General features: G+C 59.3%; 2 protein-coding genes across 5 annotated transcripts; both read right to left on the bottom strand.

Annotated features, from left to right (window-relative positions):
- Positions 1-1,330: 1,330 nt before the first annotated feature.
- On the bottom strand, positions 1,331-6,333 carry ALDOA (aldolase, fructose-bisphosphate A). Of its 3 annotated transcripts, none has more exons than XM_008257929.5 (8): positions 5,128-6,333; positions 3,719-3,848; positions 3,421-3,632; positions 2,971-3,025; positions 2,668-2,828; positions 2,278-2,361; positions 2,000-2,174; positions 1,331-1,845 (listed from the first exon to the last, which is right to left on the bottom strand). In XM_008257929.5, exons 2-8 carry the CDS (start codon positions 3,828-3,830, stop codon positions 1,550-1,552), a joined length of 1,095 nt encoding a protein of 364 aa, XP_008256151.1. In that variant the 5' UTR covers positions 3,831-3,848; positions 5,128-6,333; the 3' UTR covers positions 1,331-1,549.
- Positions 6,334-7,023: 690 nt separating this feature from the next.
- Positions 7,024-14,972, bottom strand: LOC108176793 (uncharacterized). 2 transcript variants are annotated; one of them, XM_070064892.2, is made up of 5 exons: positions 14,841-14,972; positions 14,564-14,598; positions 13,676-13,819; positions 13,243-13,398; positions 7,024-7,272 (listed from the first exon to the last, which is right to left on the bottom strand). In XM_070064892.2, exons 2-5 carry the CDS (start codon positions 14,567-14,569, stop codon positions 7,159-7,161), a joined length of 420 nt encoding a protein of 139 aa, XP_069920993.1. In that variant the 5' UTR covers positions 14,570-14,598; positions 14,841-14,972; the 3' UTR covers positions 7,024-7,158. The 2 variants fall into 2 exon arrangements, with proteins under 2 accessions (XP_069920993.1, XP_089177321.1); XM_089321195.1 differs by lacking the exon at positions 13,676-13,819.
- Between the last annotated feature and the right edge of the window lie 1,173 nt (positions 14,973-16,145).

Here is a 16,145-nt window from a genome sequence, read left to right as displayed (position 1 = left end):
GGCAGAAAAGGACTCCTTTCCCACATCGAGCCAGGAATGACTTTATTCCAGAATGGCCCCCCCGAAACCGTGGTTTTCCATTGCCTCCAAGTTTTATCCCCCCTTTTTTGTAAGCAGAGGGAACTGGCTCATGGTTACATAGCTAGAAACTTGGGACTTGGATCCCAGTTGAAATCTGAACTCAGGAAAGTTGTGAATTCATTTCTATCAGATGGTCACGAAATTCTCAAACTACTCAAACTGGCATTTTTTTAAAATCCTGCTTCCCGTTTCTTGGGGGGGGGGGGCAGGCAGAAGCTTTTTTTTTTTTTTTAGTTTTTCTAGTAAATGATGCTCCATTTTGAGAAAAGAGGAACTGAGTTTTTAAACTTCTGGAAGGTCCTAGGTGCGTTCTAGGTGGATCATTGCAAGGAGTCTGTAGGTACAGCGATTAGAAAGATCTAGGTTGTGTGTGTGTGTGTGTGTGTGTACGAGGGTAGCTTGCAGTGGAAAGCCTAGAGGTGAAGCGGTAGAGGACCATCTGGCAAACAGCAGATGTAGCACGCTTCCTACTCATGGCCGAGATCTGCGATGGCTAAGACCCTGTGTAGCTACTGCTGCGCTGGGTGAGTGGGGAAGGGCTCCAGGCCTGGTATAGGAGGACGCATCCAGCTTATTCTTCTGGCTCCATGGAATACAGCAGTTACAGAGAGGTCTGTTAACTCGGAACCTGAGCGCCGCCATTGAACTGTGTGTATCTGCACACAGCGGGATGCTAGAGAGGACTCCAGGTTCTTGGGGGGGGGGGTGTGTGTGTGTGAGATTCTATGTAGCCCAGGGGGAACTAAAAAGCGGTTTCTAATCCCATCTTTAAGGTGAGGAAACGTAAAGCCAGGTGTATAGATGGAGCCGATGAATGCATTAAATATTCCTGTCTTCACCAAGAAGCAGTGGAAGACAGTCTTCAACATAAACTGGGAATGACAGCACCTGCTCAGAGGCTACCTATCCCAGGCCTGGCTCCTAGCACTCAGGGTAGGTCAACTTTTACCATGGGTTATTTTGATCACAGGGGCCTTCTGCACCCTGGAGTTCTGGGCCTAAAAGTGAGGCTTGGGAGCCTCTATCAGGTGCTGTTAGAAGGGGCGGAGTCTGGCTGCTAGAAGAAAATTTCGCCTGTTCTGCTTTTCTTGAAGTATGTGTGCAAGTATAACAGCAGGCAGGTCCCCCCCGCTCCCTTCAGCCCTTTCCTGCCCGAGGAACACCAACACAAGGTCACTCTTTAGGCCCTTCCATCGGCCAGTGAGCGCTTCCTTGCCCAAGACAGACAGCATAAGCACAGACAGCCGACTCCCCCTTAAATAGCTGTTTATTGGCAGTGGGCTGGAAAGTGATGGAGTTATAGCGTACACAGACAATACCACACACCAAAGTCACGAGGGAGGCAAGAGTGGTGGGAAACACAGCCTGGAACCCCCAAGAAGGCTCCCTCTTCAAGAGCGAGTGTGTGTGTAGGGGGGCCGGTGCTGGAGCCTGGAGTGTTGAGGGGGCGGCCTTAGAACACCTCCACTTAGTAGGCGTGGTTAGAGATGAAGAGGGACTCGCTGGCCGCGGCCCCGGCCTGACCACTCGGGGTGTACTTCCCTTGGCAGGCGAGGCTGTTGGCCAGGGCCCGCTTCACGTACTCCTCCTGGGCAGCCTTCAGGTTCTCCTTCTTCCCACCCCAGGCCTTCAGAGCCGAGGCCTGCAGGGCACGGCCGTAGGAGAAGGTCAGGGCCCACGGCTTCAGCAGAGGGCACTTGTTGATGGCGTTGAGGTTGATGGATGCCTCCTCCTCACTCTGACCTCCAGACAGGAAGGTAACTCCTGTAGAACAGGTGAAATGGGGCAGGAGGGGGAAGCTACTGTCAGAGACCCATTTACTGGAAGCTTCTGGAAATCGAACCAAACGGCTTCAAGGGTATGGCAACAGTTCATCATCTATCTCCCAGAGACCAAGGTTGGGGGGTGCAGGCCTCACCAGTGACAGCGGGGGGCACCGTGCGGCGCAGCGCTGTGACGGTTGCCATGGCAATCTCCTCGTGAGAATACTTCTGGGTGCAGGCATGGCCAGGGGTTACCATGTTGGGCTTCAGCAAGGTGCCTTCCAGGTAGATGTGGTGATCACTCAGAGCCTTGTAGACGGCGGCCAGCACCTAGAGCAGCACAGGGCCGAAACGGGCGTGGGATAGAGGACAGGGGTCAGCCCCAGGGCCCCAAGCCCCGGCTGCCCAGTGCTGGCCACCCAGGCTCACTTACCTTCTCAGTGACATACTGGCAGCGCTTCAGGTCGTGGTCCCCATCGGGGAGGATTTCGGGCTCCACAATGGGCACAATGCCATTCTGTAGGGGGCAGGGGAGGGACAGGGTGAGGCCTCCTAACGCAAGCTCTCCAGACAGCTCTCCCCGGCTACATCCGATCTCGGGGAGGACAGGGACTCAAGCCCTCGGTGGATTACAGATCCACCCACGCCACCCCCGCTCCTCTGCCCTCTGCCTCACAGCGCCCCCGGAACATCTGCGCCGGAACAGGTGTGATGCCTGGCGAGTCTCAGCAGGAGCTGCTTTGGGGGGGGGGGAGGACATCCTGGCAGAAGCATGGCCAAGAGAGCTGCCAGGGGAGCCCAAGGGAGGTGGGAGGTAGCCCACCTGCTGGCAGATGCTGGCGTAACGGGCCAGGACGTTGGCATTCTCCATGATGGCGAGGGCTGAGGGGGTGTGTTCCCCAATCTTCAGCACGCAACGCCACTTGGCGAAGTCGGCTCCATCTTTCTTGTACTGGGCACAGCGCTCAGACAGCCCATCCAACCCTGAAGGGGAGACAGAGCCATCAGGGCAAGCTGTTGAGGGGAGGGATATGCGGCTCCTACGTACTGGACCCTGTCCACACCCAAGAGGGGCAACCAAGCTAGGGGGCTGGGCTAGCAGGGGAGGGAGCCAAGCAGGTCTCACCTTGGGTGGTGGTCTCGCCATTAGTTCCTGCCAGAGGTACCACGCCCTTGTCTACCTATTGGGATGGGGGTGGGAGGGCAATGACATGAGACAAGGGAGATAAACTAGTCCCAGTTCCTCTGCTCCCCCAAGTTCAGGTCAACCTCTGCAGCGGCATCTCAGGGCTTGCAAACATCGTCACCTAATACCACCACGCAGTCCGGGGAGGCGGGATGTGCTGGAACGGGAAATGCATGCTAACTGGATTGTCTATTATTAGGAGACCTGAGCTCTGGCACTGGCTAACTGTGAGCAAACCAAAGACCAGTACCCTGCTTGGACCCCTGAGGGTGAAACACGTCCAGCAGGCATGGTCCACTGCAGACTCCGCCCCGGTCTGCCAGGCTCCCCAGCCGGGATGCACACCCTGCCTGTACGGACTGCGTTCTCCCAGATCCTGCGCGCCCTCACCTTGATGCCCACAACACCGCCCTTGGACTTGATAACTTGCGGGAAGGGACGCCCATCGTCCGCCTTCTGGTAGAGGGTCTCGTGGAAGAGGATGACGCCCCCGATGCAGGGGTTCACGCGGTCATCCGCGGTCAGCAGCAGCTGGCGGTAGAAACGCCGGTTCTCTTCCGTGTTCTCGGTGCCGATGGACTGCAGCCTCTTGGCGATGCTCCCTGGGGAAGGGCATCACACGGGGACAATGAGGGCATCAGCCCACCACGCTCTCGGCCTTGGGCCCTCCTCCCGTACCACAGCGCACCGGTGGACTCATCTGCAGCCAGGATGCCCTTGCCCGGAGCCACAATGCGGTGGGCGATGTCGGACAGCTCCTTCTTCTGCTCCGGGGTCAGCGCTGGATGGGAGTGAGGCATGGTGCTGGTAGCAAGTTCCTGGGTAAGACAGGCAGGCAGGACCGGTGAGCTGAGCCTTCCCACGGGCTGCCAGTGAGCGGGGCCCCCTTGCCTGGAGGTCAGGGCAAACGTTCCCTACCTCCCCTGCCCCACACCCGGCAGGTCCTGGGGTACTTCCTGTCCCCAGCCTGCCGCCTGTACCTGTCCTAACTCTGTCTGTTGCTGGGTGTTGCCCAGCTGAGGCTGAGGGTGGGGTTGCCCACTGGCACCCGGGGGAAAGGAAAAAGCCAGAGCCAGGGACAGGCGGGTCATGTTGAAGCTGGACCCATCTGGCTTGCGCTTTGCCATGGGGTCACCTTGCCTAGAAACAAATTGAACCAGAGTATTTTAGAGTTTCAAGGGCCTGGGCAGGGCAGAGGACCCCACCCCCTCAGAGAAGGGAAAAGTTCTGTGCTTCGACCCAGGGGCCAGATCTGAGATTAAACCCAGATCTTCGACTGCCATCTGGGCTTTGCTTCGGATCCTCCCGAGGTCCCAGGACTGACCCAGGCTCCAGTGCTTCAAGGACGTCCCAAGGTCAGGCTGTTCCCCCCAGGATGGGGGGCGGGGATTAGGAAAAGGGTGGGGGAGGGAGGTAGGAAGGTGATCGGAGGCCCAGCAAAGAGCCGCAGAGCGAGCCCAGCCCGGGGTACAGGGAAGGGGTAAGGTTTGCCCTTCTCACTGCTCATACAGGGAAAGAGTGCGTGGAGGAGCCGACAAGCGCCCCACCCCTTTCCCTGAAAAATGCTCCCGTCTGTTCGCTCGGCTGCGGCAGCTGTTCCAGGCTCAGAATCAAGGTCACCCGATAAGGAAAGATAGCAAAGTGTTAATGGGTCATCAAGCCGGGCTAAGGGGTTTCCCCTCCTAGCTGGGGCGCCCTACCTCTCGGCTGGAACCAACACCTCACCTGCGGGAACCCTGAGGCGAGAGTAAGAGCTGCCCTCCACCCCTCGCTGCCTTTGGGGACCCCCGGAGAGGCAAAGGAGCCCTAATCCTTTGCAGCCGGGGTCCCTGCAAGAATCAGGGAGGGCGTTGAGCCTCCTTCCCGTCCTGCTTCCTCCCCCGCCATGACTCAGCGCGCGGAGCTGCCGCGTTGCGCAGCAAATCGAGGGAGCTCGAGCTGGAGAGGACTGGGGGAGTCGGGGCTGGGAGCGCGCGCGCGTGTGTCGGGGGCTGGCACTGGGGAGATGCCGGGGAGGGGCGCGGATGGGGGCTCCCTGCCGACCCGTCCCTGCCCCGGGACCCTCCACGGTTCCCGGCCCTGGCGTGGGGCGCTCACCTGGCCCGGGAAGGTGGGTCTGGGCGGGCTGCAGCGGCGGCGGGCGGCGGGCTAGCGAGGGGCCGGGGGAGCGAATGCGGCGGTCGTCACCAGGACCCGCTACTGCGGCGCGTTCCGAGAGGAACGCGGCCTATTCAGCTCCCGAGGGGGCGGGGCAGGGGGCGGGCGCCGGGTGGGGCCCCTGCCTTTTAAAGGCACCGCGCCACCCTCCGCCGGGTTTTTCCTCTGCGGAGGGGGCAGGAGGCGTCCAATTGCAGGAGAGGAACCTTGTGGGAGGCCACCTCCGAGCCGCGAGGCCGGGAGGCGGCGCTTAGGTGGGTGGGTGGGGCCCCGGCGGCCGGAGCCGACGCTTCCCCCGCCCCCGTCGGACGTGACTCGGGCCACATCCCGCGGGTCGCCAGGGCCCTCCCTTCCCCCCCGCTGTGTCCCCCTCCCCCAGCCTGGCACGTTCCGGGGCGCCGTGACTCAGCCGGAATTCTGGCACCCAGGCGATCGGGGGTGGGGAGCAAGGGAAAAGCGGGTGCAAGACCCGGACCAGGCCGGCGGCCGCGGACAGCCCCGCTTCCGGCCCGCGCGGTGGCGGCGTGTGTCACAGCCAGCAAAGGGAGAGGTCGGCGTGGTGGGCCTGCCTCTGGGCGCGGGGCCCATCCCTCCAGGCCGCAGGCCCGGGCTTGAGAGAGGCGGAGGCCAGGGCGGCGGGTGGATGCGCGGGGCGCGCAAGAGGGCGCGGAGGGCTGGCAGGGCTCGGAGGCGAGGCCTCTGTCCACTCGTGCCTGGCCCTGGCCGGGTGAGGCCTCCTGGCTTCCGTGCGGGGGTTCGCACCCGAGCGAGACCTCCCCGGCCTCGGGGAGGGCCAACCTGGCCCGCGCCTGCGCACGCGCTTCCCGCCTGGGGCGGCCGCCGACCGCCGCCTAGTCGCGGGTGGCCACTCTAAACCAGGCTGCGCGGAAACCGACCGGCCCAAGCAAGTCTCGGGAATGCGAGCACCACAGTCCCTGGGGCCCGAATCCTTTCTCCAAAGTAAACTCCGTCCCCGAGCTGATCCGCTTCCCAGATATTTCCCCAGCTTCTTCCTCCCGGTCAGGGCCAGGTCTCCCCTCCTCATCCGGACCCCCTCGGCCCAGCCCCCCAGCCCCGCTCCGTCCCGGCTAGCGGCCCACCTGCGGCGAGGCTGTAGGAGCCGGCAGAGCCTGGTCAGCAGCGAGTGAGCGAGTCGTACCGGGGCTGGGTTATAAGGCGGCTCCTGCCCTCCCCCGAACTAATGTCCCCGACCTTCTCCCGTGACCCCTGCCCTTTCCCCGCCACGGATCCCCCGGCAGGGACCTATATTTAGGGAAACCTGAAGCCCCTGACATTCACGCCAGCTTGGGGCCCAGCGTGGGGGAAGGAGGAGGAAGCCTTGGGTCTGTCCTGGGGGAGGGGCTCCCCGCCTACTCACTGGCACTTAGAGGAAGGTTCCTCCTTGCTAGTCCAGGCTGAGGCTCCTCTTCGTCTAGAGAAACCCGTCTATGGGCTGCAATCTGTGGGGGAAGCAAAGGGGTAGGGGACTCAGGTCCTGCGAGCTCCCGGCCTCCTGCTGGCTCCTCCTCTGCTCCCCCTCCTCCCCCAACTCAGGGCCTTGATGGTGCCGCCTGGTTGTTTTTTTTTTTTTAAGAGGGAGAGCAGATGCAGGCACTGCACTCCTAAAATAACCAAGAGTGGGTGGACAGGGTGTGGTTGGGGCACCCCTACATCCTGACCCAAGGCCCAAGCTCCCCCCAGAATCTGGTGAGCGGTGCCCCCCACCCTCACCTTCAAACGTTCCAGTGTACTTGGGGAAGGGAAGAGGAGGCAGTGGAGCCCCTCTCCTGGCCCTGCAATGGAGCTGCAGTCTGGCCGGCCCAGGGCCCTGGTCCCAGGCCACTGAGCTGGGCTCAGCCATTTGCGTTTTGGGGGACCTGGAGAAAGGTGTCCAGAGGCCCCTCGGGGAGGAGGGCCGCGCGGAGCCCTGGGGGCTGGCCGCTCCCCGCAGAGGGCAGGGCCCTGGGGTCCTCATCGGAGCTTGATCTCAAAGCAGAGGCAGTTGAGGCTCTGGCAGTCCGGGAGCTGGCAGGCGCAGGCGCAGTCGCAGAGGGGGCAGCAGCTGGGGCAGCGAGGGGCCCAACCCTGAGGGAGAAGAGAGAGAGCTTGGGGGGGTGCATCAGGCGCCTCAGTCTGCCCCCCCAGGAGAGGAGGGAGGAGGGGGAGGCCTGGGCGGTCCCTGTGGAACAGAGGGTGTCACCTCCCATTGCCAACACAGCGATCCCTGCGCTGCTGAGAAATCCTGACACACGGGGTTCAGGAGCTGGAAGCGGAGACCCAGGCGTGCCCCCCTCAGACCCATTTTATGGATGAGGACCAGAGAACTGGCCCTGGTTCCTCGCTCGGATTTGGATGCCACGGCATCCAGCTTGGTGATGGGTCTCTGTGCAACTGGCAGCCAGGAAAACGCACTTTTCTGCCCTCCATGAGAATAACACGTGGACACTTAGGGCCAGAGACAGAAACTGTGCCGTCTCACGCAGAGCACAGCCTGCATCCACGAATGATTTTAAAATAATAATAATAAAATAACCTTTCCAGTTTTTTTGAAGATGGCAATTTCCTTATTTTTTTTTTAATAAAACATTACTGGTTTTAAAAGTTATGTCCCTTTTAACGATCAGAACTCTCTCTACAAAAGAGCAAATAAGAGGCTTAGACAGGCTAGTGACCTGCCCAATACTCAATGGGGCAGGCACTGTGGCGTAGCGGGTAAGGCTGTTGCCTGCAGTGCCGGCATTCCATATGGGCACCAGTTCGGGACCCAGCTGCTCCACTTCCTATCCAGCTCTCTGCTGTGGCCTGGGAAAGCAGTGGAAGATGGCCCAAGTCCTTGGGCCCCTGCACCCACGTAGGAAGAGCCAGGGGAGGCTCTTGGCTCCTGGCTTCAGATCTGTACAACTCTAGCTGTTGCAGCCAATTGGGGAGTGAACCAACGGATGGAAGACCTTTCTCTCTCTCTGTCTCTCCTCTGTGTAACTATTTCAAATAAATAAATAAATCTTAAAAAGAAAATACTCAGACCAGGGTCCACCTGCCCATCTTGTGTCCCCCCCCCCCCCCCCGGCCTCCTAGGGCCTGGAGCAGCTTCTTCCAGGAGTTGCAAGGGCCTCTGAGCTCTTGGGGGCCTCTCACTCCGCAAGCAGGGTCTGAGACAGTGGAGAATGAGTGGCTGCATCGGAGCTGATCACTTGATCTAATTGAGGGACAGGGTTGGAGAAAAGCGGGCTTCTGAGGTCCCCGGGGGAAGCAGGAACAGCATGTCCTTTGGGACAGGGAGAAAGGGCCCTCTCCAGGAATCCGCTGCTTCTCCGCCCCCGGGACAGGGCTGATCTACACCAGCCTCAGGCATGGGCTGGGGCCGGGCCAAGTGGCTGGATCCAGGCACCCAGGATGGCCCTGTGACAGAAGACTGGCTCCTTGAGGCTGGAGGCAGAGCTAGGGACAGTCACAGTTGTACAGCTCAATCAGAGCCCGGGCCAAGCCAGGAATAGGGGAGTGACATTTCCAACAGCTGAGGTTTTCGGGGTGCGGCGTCAGCTTACTGCTGAGATCGGGTGTCGTTAGGGGCTCTGGCTAAGGCTGGTTTACCTGTAGGAAGAGGGTTCGGAACGAGGCCGGGCTTCTGCCCACAGAGCTGCCTCTTATGGAGGCCTGCAGGTGGCTCGGTGGCAAGGAGGGAAGAGACATGGTTTCCTTACGCTGGGGAGGCTGGGTCGGGGGCTGAGACGGGCTGCTGTGGGTTGGGGAGTTCCTGTCCGTCATTCTGTGCGCAGGCCTGGTGGCTGGGAGAAGCTTCTGGGCTCTTGATTCAGAAAAGAGGGGATTAAAAGCACTCTTGGCTTTAACTGTGCGCTGGCAGAGTTTAGATCCAGTTGTTAATGACTGCTAATGGACTCCTCCACTCTTACCAGCAGCCATGTGGCTTCTGGGAGGAATCTGCTGGTTAAGTACATTAAACGGGGGCCGCCACGGTTAACCCCTGTGTCTCCTGGGCTCCTGGCTGAGTCCTTCCCCGTGACCTGGTGAGGACTCGCCATCAGCCTTACTGGTCACGGCCCAGGCCCTTGAGTGGGGCAGGCCTGGATTTGAAGAGCCGCGTGGCCAGTTCATGTACTGAGCCTCCCTTCCCGCCTCTCTGAAACAAACAGTGGCGTGATGGAACAGTCATAAATCCCAGCCATTCTTGCTCACTGCACCTAAGATCGATAAACGGTGGAATTTCTTCCTCGCCCTTGAATCTCAATTTGGGTCTCACACCCTCCGGTCTTCATACCCCACCCTGCATTCTTCTCCAGGTTCCCAAGGTCCGGCCCAGTTCTAGGAATTCACCTGCACCTGCTACCCTCTGCCACTACCTCCATCCCTACCCTCCTAAAATATAAAAATGCCTGGCTCCTGGGGGGTCAGGGCTTTCTGCCACTTGTTCCGTAAGCGTGCACACTGGTCACCCACCTCTGCGAATTCATTTTCTCTTTCCTAAGTCCGGTACCCGCTTCTGACCTCGCATAGCCTGCACGTCAACCAACACTGCCGCGTCTCACACCCTCCTGGAATTGCCTATTTATTTCTCTCTGCCCACCCCCAGACTGTACGTCCTGTGAGAGCTGGCACCTGGTCTCTCTCACTTCTGTTCAGTCCCTGGAGCCCAGCACGGTGCCTTTACAATGACCCAAAAATCTCTGCTGAATGAATGAATGGATGGAGGAATGAATGAATGAATGAGATCCTGGCCGGCAAAGGCCTGTGAAAGCATGACAGTAGCCAGGTTTCCCAGAAGGGAAGAGAAATTGGAGTTTGAGTTCCGGCCGGCCCAGCAAGTCACGGAGCCTCTGCAAGCCTCAGTGTCCACAGCTGTAAAATGGGCGAGTGCAAGGAGCCCCACGAGCAGAGGGGCCGACACGCACTTCCTGCCACTGTCTCCACCGTTCAAGACACCATCCCGGCTCCAGCAGAAGCCACACAGGATCAGGCTCAGAAGCCCGGCAGCCCTGGTGGGGCAGGTGGGAGGACCTAGTCTCCTGGCAGTGCACCCCAACCCATCTTCCCCAAGGAAAGACAGAGGGGAAGGGATAGCACCCCCAGGACATGGGGGCAGAATTCCTTTAGTAGGCGAGCAGCGAGCGTCTCCCCAAAGAGAGGAGCTTCCAGAACTCGAGGCCCCCTCTTTCTCCCCTTTGTCCTTTGGGCCCCAACCCTGGGGTTCCTGCTCCTGCCACTCCCCCGGGACACCCGCAGCAGATCATTTGAAAGAGGAGAGCTCCTTGCCTCAGGATTTATTTTGAAACTCAAAACATCTGCCAGGGATTTGCTGCAACTACAGTCAGCCCAACACCAAATTTGCTAGGGCTTGGTCTTCTCCCCTCCCTGCCACCCCCCCTCCCCGAGGGAGGGAAGGTCACCTCTCCAAGGACAGGAGCTTCGTGGTCTAAATCTTTGAGCCCAAAATAATCACTGCCTGGGAAAGTGATTGATTACATTCAACATCTTCAACCCCGCAAGTGCAGAAGTGGCCTTTCGCGAGCCAGCCTTCTCCTCTGAGGGTTTTGTGCCAGCTATGGAGCAACTTGCTACGCCACGCTTCTGGGCTACCCTCGGAAAGCCAGCAAGCTTCCTGAGCCAGTCCCCTATCTGCGTGCACAGACCTGAGCAGGTGGCCAAGGAGTGATGTTGAGTTAAGAAGGGGAAGCGGTGGGGTGGGCGTTTGAGCCACCTGGGACGCCCACATCCCACATCCAAGTGCCTGGGTTTGAGTCTCAGCTCCGTTTCCAATTCCAGCTTCCTGCTAACGTGCCCCTTGGGAGGCAGCAGGTGGTAGTTCAAGTACTTGGGTCCCTGCCACCCATGTGGGAGACCCAGACTGAGTTCAGGCTCCTGGCTTTGGCCGGGCGCAGCCATAGCTGTTGTGGGCATTTGGGAAGAGAACCAGCAAATGAAAGATCTCTTTGTCTCTCTCTCGGCCTTTCAAATAAATAAATACCTTTTAAAAAATTTTTAAAAAGGCAAGTAGCAGTTGTAATGAAATATTTTTGCCAAATACTAGTAAGATATAGAGTACTTCAAGATGTTCAGGGAAAAGACATATTATGTAAAAAGCTGTGCGTTGGATTTCTAAACTAGGACAAAAGGAGCCTATCTTTTGTTTTTCCATGAACTTTTTGCAGTACAACAGTGATAATACTGTAGATTAGTGAGAGACATACACAAAGCATAGCTACTTTGGGTTACAGAGCCGGTTTATAAAAGGATTTGTATTCTGTCTTTCTATGGGCATACTTTGTACAACATATTTTTTGTAATCAGACAAAAATGTATGTTCTTTTTTTTTTTTTTACAATACCCATCTCACACATTTATCAATTAAAAATAAAAATTTAGGAGGCCAATGTTGTGTGCAGTGGGTTAAGCTGCTGCCTGCAATGCCAGATCCTATATCACAGTGCTGGTTCAAGTCCCAGCTGCTCTGCTTCCAATCCAACTTCTTGCTAACACACCTGAGAAGGCACTGGAGGATGATGGCTCAAGTATGTGGGACTCCTGGGATGGAATTCCTGACTCCTGCTTTGACCTGGCCCAGCCCCGCTTGTTATAGGCATTTGGGTTGCTGGCGCCGCAGCTCAACAGGCTAATCCTCTGCCTGCAGCTCCGGCACACCAGGTTCTAGTCCCGGTCGGGGTGCCGGATTCTGTCCCGGTTGCCCCTCTTCCAGGCCAGCTCTCTGCTGTGGCCCGGGAAGGCAGTGGAGGATGGCCCAGGTGCTTGGGCCCTGCACCCCATGGGAGACCAGGAGAAGCACCTGGCTCCTGGCTTCAGATCAGCGTGGTGCACCGGCTGCGGCAGCCATTGGAGGGTGAACCAACGGCAAAGGAAGACCTTTCTCTTTCTCTCTCACTGTCCACTCTGTCAACAAACAAACAAAACAAAACAAACAAACAAACAAAACTTAATGTATAGGCATTTGGGGAATAAGCGAGTGGATGGAAGATCTCTGTCTTTCTCTCTGGGCCGGTGCTGTGGCATAGCAAGTAAAGCCGCCGCCTGCAGTGCCGGCATCCCATATGGGCACCGGTTCTATACCTGGCTGCTCCACTTCCCATCCAGCTCTCTGCTGTGGCCTGGGAAAGCAGTAGAAGATGGCCCAAGTCCTTGGGCCCCTGCACCCATCTGGGAGACCTGGAAGAAGCTCCTAGTTCCTGGCTTCAGATCAGTGCAGCTCTGGCCATAGCAGCCAATGGGGGAATGAACCAGTGGATGGAAGACCTCTCTCTCTGCCTCTCTTTCTCTCTATATATAATTCTGCCTTTTTTTTTTTTTTTTTTTTTGACAGGCAGAGTGGACAGTGAGAGAGAGAGAGAGAGAGAAAGGGCTTCCTTTACTGTTGGCTCACCCTCCAATGGCCACTGCGGCCAGCGTACTGCGCTGATCCGAAGCCAGGAGCCAGGTGCTTTTCCTGGTCTCCCATGGGGTGCAGGGCCCAAGCACTTGGGCCATCCTTCACTGCACTCCCTGGCCACAGCAGAGAGCTGGCCTGGAAGAGGGGCAACCGGGACAGAATCCGGCGCCCCGACCGGGACTAGAACCCGGTGTGCCGGCGCCGCAGGTGGAGGATTAGCCTAGTGAGCCGCGACACAGGCCATCTGCCTTTCAAATAAATAAATCTTTAAAAAAGATCGCTCTCGCTTTCTCTCCGTGTCTCTCCCTCTCTGTCACTCTTCCTTTCGAATAAATAAATAATCCTAATTTTTTTAAATACTAGCTCTCAGGGTTGTTGGGAAACTCGTACTGCAGTAGCCCCGTCTCTGGAGCACAGCGCTTGCCCAGACGCTGCTCTGTGAGCTGGGTCTTAACTCCCACTTTCAGAAGTGCTGCCGCCCGCTGCCACCCCGCGTTCTTTTCTTCAAGTAGCTTTCATCACCCGCAATGATCTGATGTGCTGTTCGTGCTGGGTTTGCCTGTCGTCACATGACTCACGGACCTGGAGCGGCGCCAGGCCTGGGTCAGGTGCTCCCAGTGCAGGGCTGGGCGGGGCTGGGCGGGGCAGGCCAGAACACTCACAGCTTCGCTGGGCTGGGGGCAGCACGCATCCAGGAAGCGGCCCGGGCTAGGCAGAGGAAAGTCGCAGGCTTCCGCGCAGGTCCAGCAACAGTCTTGGGGCTCAGAGGCGCTGTGCTTCCTGCAGGGGGCGCTGCAGTCCGTGCAGCAGCCCTGGGCCTAGGAGAGGGCGGGACTCAGGATCTGAGCTAGGCAGCAGGTAGGGACCCCTCCCCCCTTAAGGCTCAGCGTGTGGGAGAGGGGCAGAAGGTTGGGCTGGGGACAAGAGGGACAACCTAGTTTCACAACAGGGACAGGTATGGGAGCTAAACGGCAAAGGTGTCTCACGGGAAAAGCCTGCGGGAGAGGGGATCGTTACATAGGGTTCCTCTTCCCCGGGGCGAGGGGGGGGGTGTAGGGTGAGGGTCCCACCCTTCATCCCTCCCAGGCCCCTCACCAGCAGGCAGTGCCTGGTGAGCAGCACCAGGCCCAGCAGCAACAAATAGATGCCCACAGCGATGAAGACAATGGCGGGGATGGGGAGCGGCAAGGAAGGGTTGCTGGCAGGAGCTGGGGTTGGACTCCACGGGCTAGAAGCGGCCTGGAGGAGCACAGGAGGATGGGTGTGTGTGTGTTGGGGCAGTGGGGAGACAGCAGGTGGAGGGGGCTGTGGAACGCGGGATTCCCAGGTGGCTGGCACAGGAGTGGTGGGGAGGCTCAGCAGGACACACCCTGGTGCACTACCTTGTCCCCAAACCTGCCCTCTCCCAGCATGCCCGTCTCATCCTCCAGTACCTGTTGCTGCTTCTCCAGTCTTCTGAGACTTGCTACTCTTAGAACACCCACGAAACTCGTCTCTGCCCTCTGACTCTCCCCAGCCGTGTTGCCAGCCCACAGCCCACGTTCCTGGCCCCCCGGCTTCCGATCCGCACCTTTGCCTCTTCCCACACCAGCTGTCCTGTGCACCCCTCCTTGCCGCCCATCAATGGCTCGGCGACAACTTCTTACCTTGGCGGTCAAGCCGCCCATCCAGCCCTGCCTGCCCCTTGCTCCCTCCCCACACTTGGGGCACATGGAGATCCTAGGCTACCCGACCGCCCCATCCCAGGCCTCTGTCCAAGTCCAAGCCCAAGCCCAGCGCTCTGCCTGAAGTGCCTTCTTCCTAGGTTACTTGAGGAATGCCCCCTGATGTTGCCAATTAACGCCAGAAGAGTGCCCTCCCGCGGGGAATCCACCCCCAGCACTGTCTTCCAGCTCTTGTCCTGGCTGGAAGGGGCCAGGTGGGGCCAAGGGCGCCCCTCCTATTGCAGGGTGGGTCCTGGGCGCTGAGGGGGCCTGGACTCACGTCCATGGGGTGGGGAGGCACAGTCAGTCCCGGAGCTGCAAAACAAAATAGGTCTGAGCCTCAGAGGCAGGAGAAGGGCCGGCAGCCCGGGATGCCCACTCTCCTCCTCCCACTGCCCGTCTGGGGAAACTGAGGCCCAGCGATGGCCTCCGGTCCGGATGGCGGGAATCGGGGACCCCAGGGCGGCGCCTTCTTCGCCGGCCCCGATTGGTCCCAGGCCACCCCCGCTCCGCTGTCCCCACACCCCGGGCTCCCTCCGTCGCCTCATCCCCATCACCTGCAGCCTCGGGGCAGCGGGCCGTTCACGGATTCCGCGCCGCGCTCGGTCCAATCGCTTTGGCGCCAGCACCGCCCAAAAGCCTTCCGCTGCTTCTCGCGGTTGCCATGGGGACCAGGGAGCGGCGCCTACGGCGGCCGCCGAGCCCCAAACGCCTCCTTCCCGCCTCGCTCCTCCGCAGACCCGGGGGTGACCGTACCGCAAGGACGAATTCCTGCCGCCCTGGTCGGACCGTCACCGGATGCTGGACGTCCTGGGGGCGCCCCAGGGCTGGGGCTGAACCCCCGGGCTACGCAGCGACCTGCTGTGTGACTTCCACCGAGCTGGGTCCATCTGCTCGCCTGCAGGAGGGGGCCGGGCCGCTGGCTGGTGGGGTCCATGGTTTCCCAGGCCCCTCTCCACTGCGCCAGTTTGCCCTCTTAACAGCCCTCTCGGCTCTGTCCTCAAGTGGTTTCTTTCCCACCGCTAGCATCAGCTCTTGCTCTTTTTCTGCTTGTAAACCTCCAAGGGCTCCCTACGGACCCCAGGATACAAGGCGCCAAGGCTTGGGCTGGCTGTGGGACCCCAGCCGTGGAGCCCGGCCCACTGCCCCCAGTGTTGGGTCACATCCCTGGGCACCGCAGAGTGGGGCCGACTTCCTGCCTGCTTTTGTGCACATTCTACCAGAGGGAGAGAGGAATCAGATAATAAATCTATAAATACAGGCAGGCGAGTGCCCCATGCGTCCAAGGCTCCGCGTGGGATCTGTTGAAACTTCCCCAGGCCGGTGCACAGGGACAAGGACTCAGCTCCACAGCCTTGCACATGCTGTTCCCGGTGCCCAGGACACCCTTCCAGCGTCCCCATCCCCTCCTCCACCTCCTGCACCCCTGGGCGAGGCCCTCCTGCCCACTGTGGTGCACAGGGCACCCTGTGGCTGTTGCGGCCTTCACAGCCAGGAACCTGCAGTCCATTCTCCGCTTGTGTGTCTGGAGCGCCTGCAGCCTGGCTTGCTTCACCCGCCCTGGGTTAGTCCCAAGCTCTAGCACTCGGACCAGCCTTGGAGCCGCTACCCAACACCCACTGATTCCGTGAATGAGTCCAGTCCACCCCTAGCCATGAATGAAGCCTTGTCCCTGTTCTTACCCACGAGGCCAGGCCTTTGGCGGTCCAGGCACTCGAACCACTATCATTCATTCCTTATCTTTTGGCTCAAAAATGCGCATGTGCACACTCACGCAGGCACACCTCCCCACGGGGCTTCTTTTTTTTTTTTTTGACAGGCAGAGTGGACAGTGAGAGAGAGAGACAGAGAGAAAGGTCTTC

Source organism: Oryctolagus cuniculus, chromosome 19, assembly GCF_051225735.1.
Source record: "Oryctolagus cuniculus isolate XC-2025 breed Fujian yellow rabbit chromosome 19, ASM5122573v1, whole genome shotgun sequence".
NCBI classification, from domain to species: domain Eukaryota; kingdom Metazoa; phylum Chordata; class Mammalia; order Lagomorpha; family Leporidae; genus Oryctolagus; species Oryctolagus cuniculus.
This window is presented reverse-complemented; position numbering and strand designations above follow the sequence as displayed.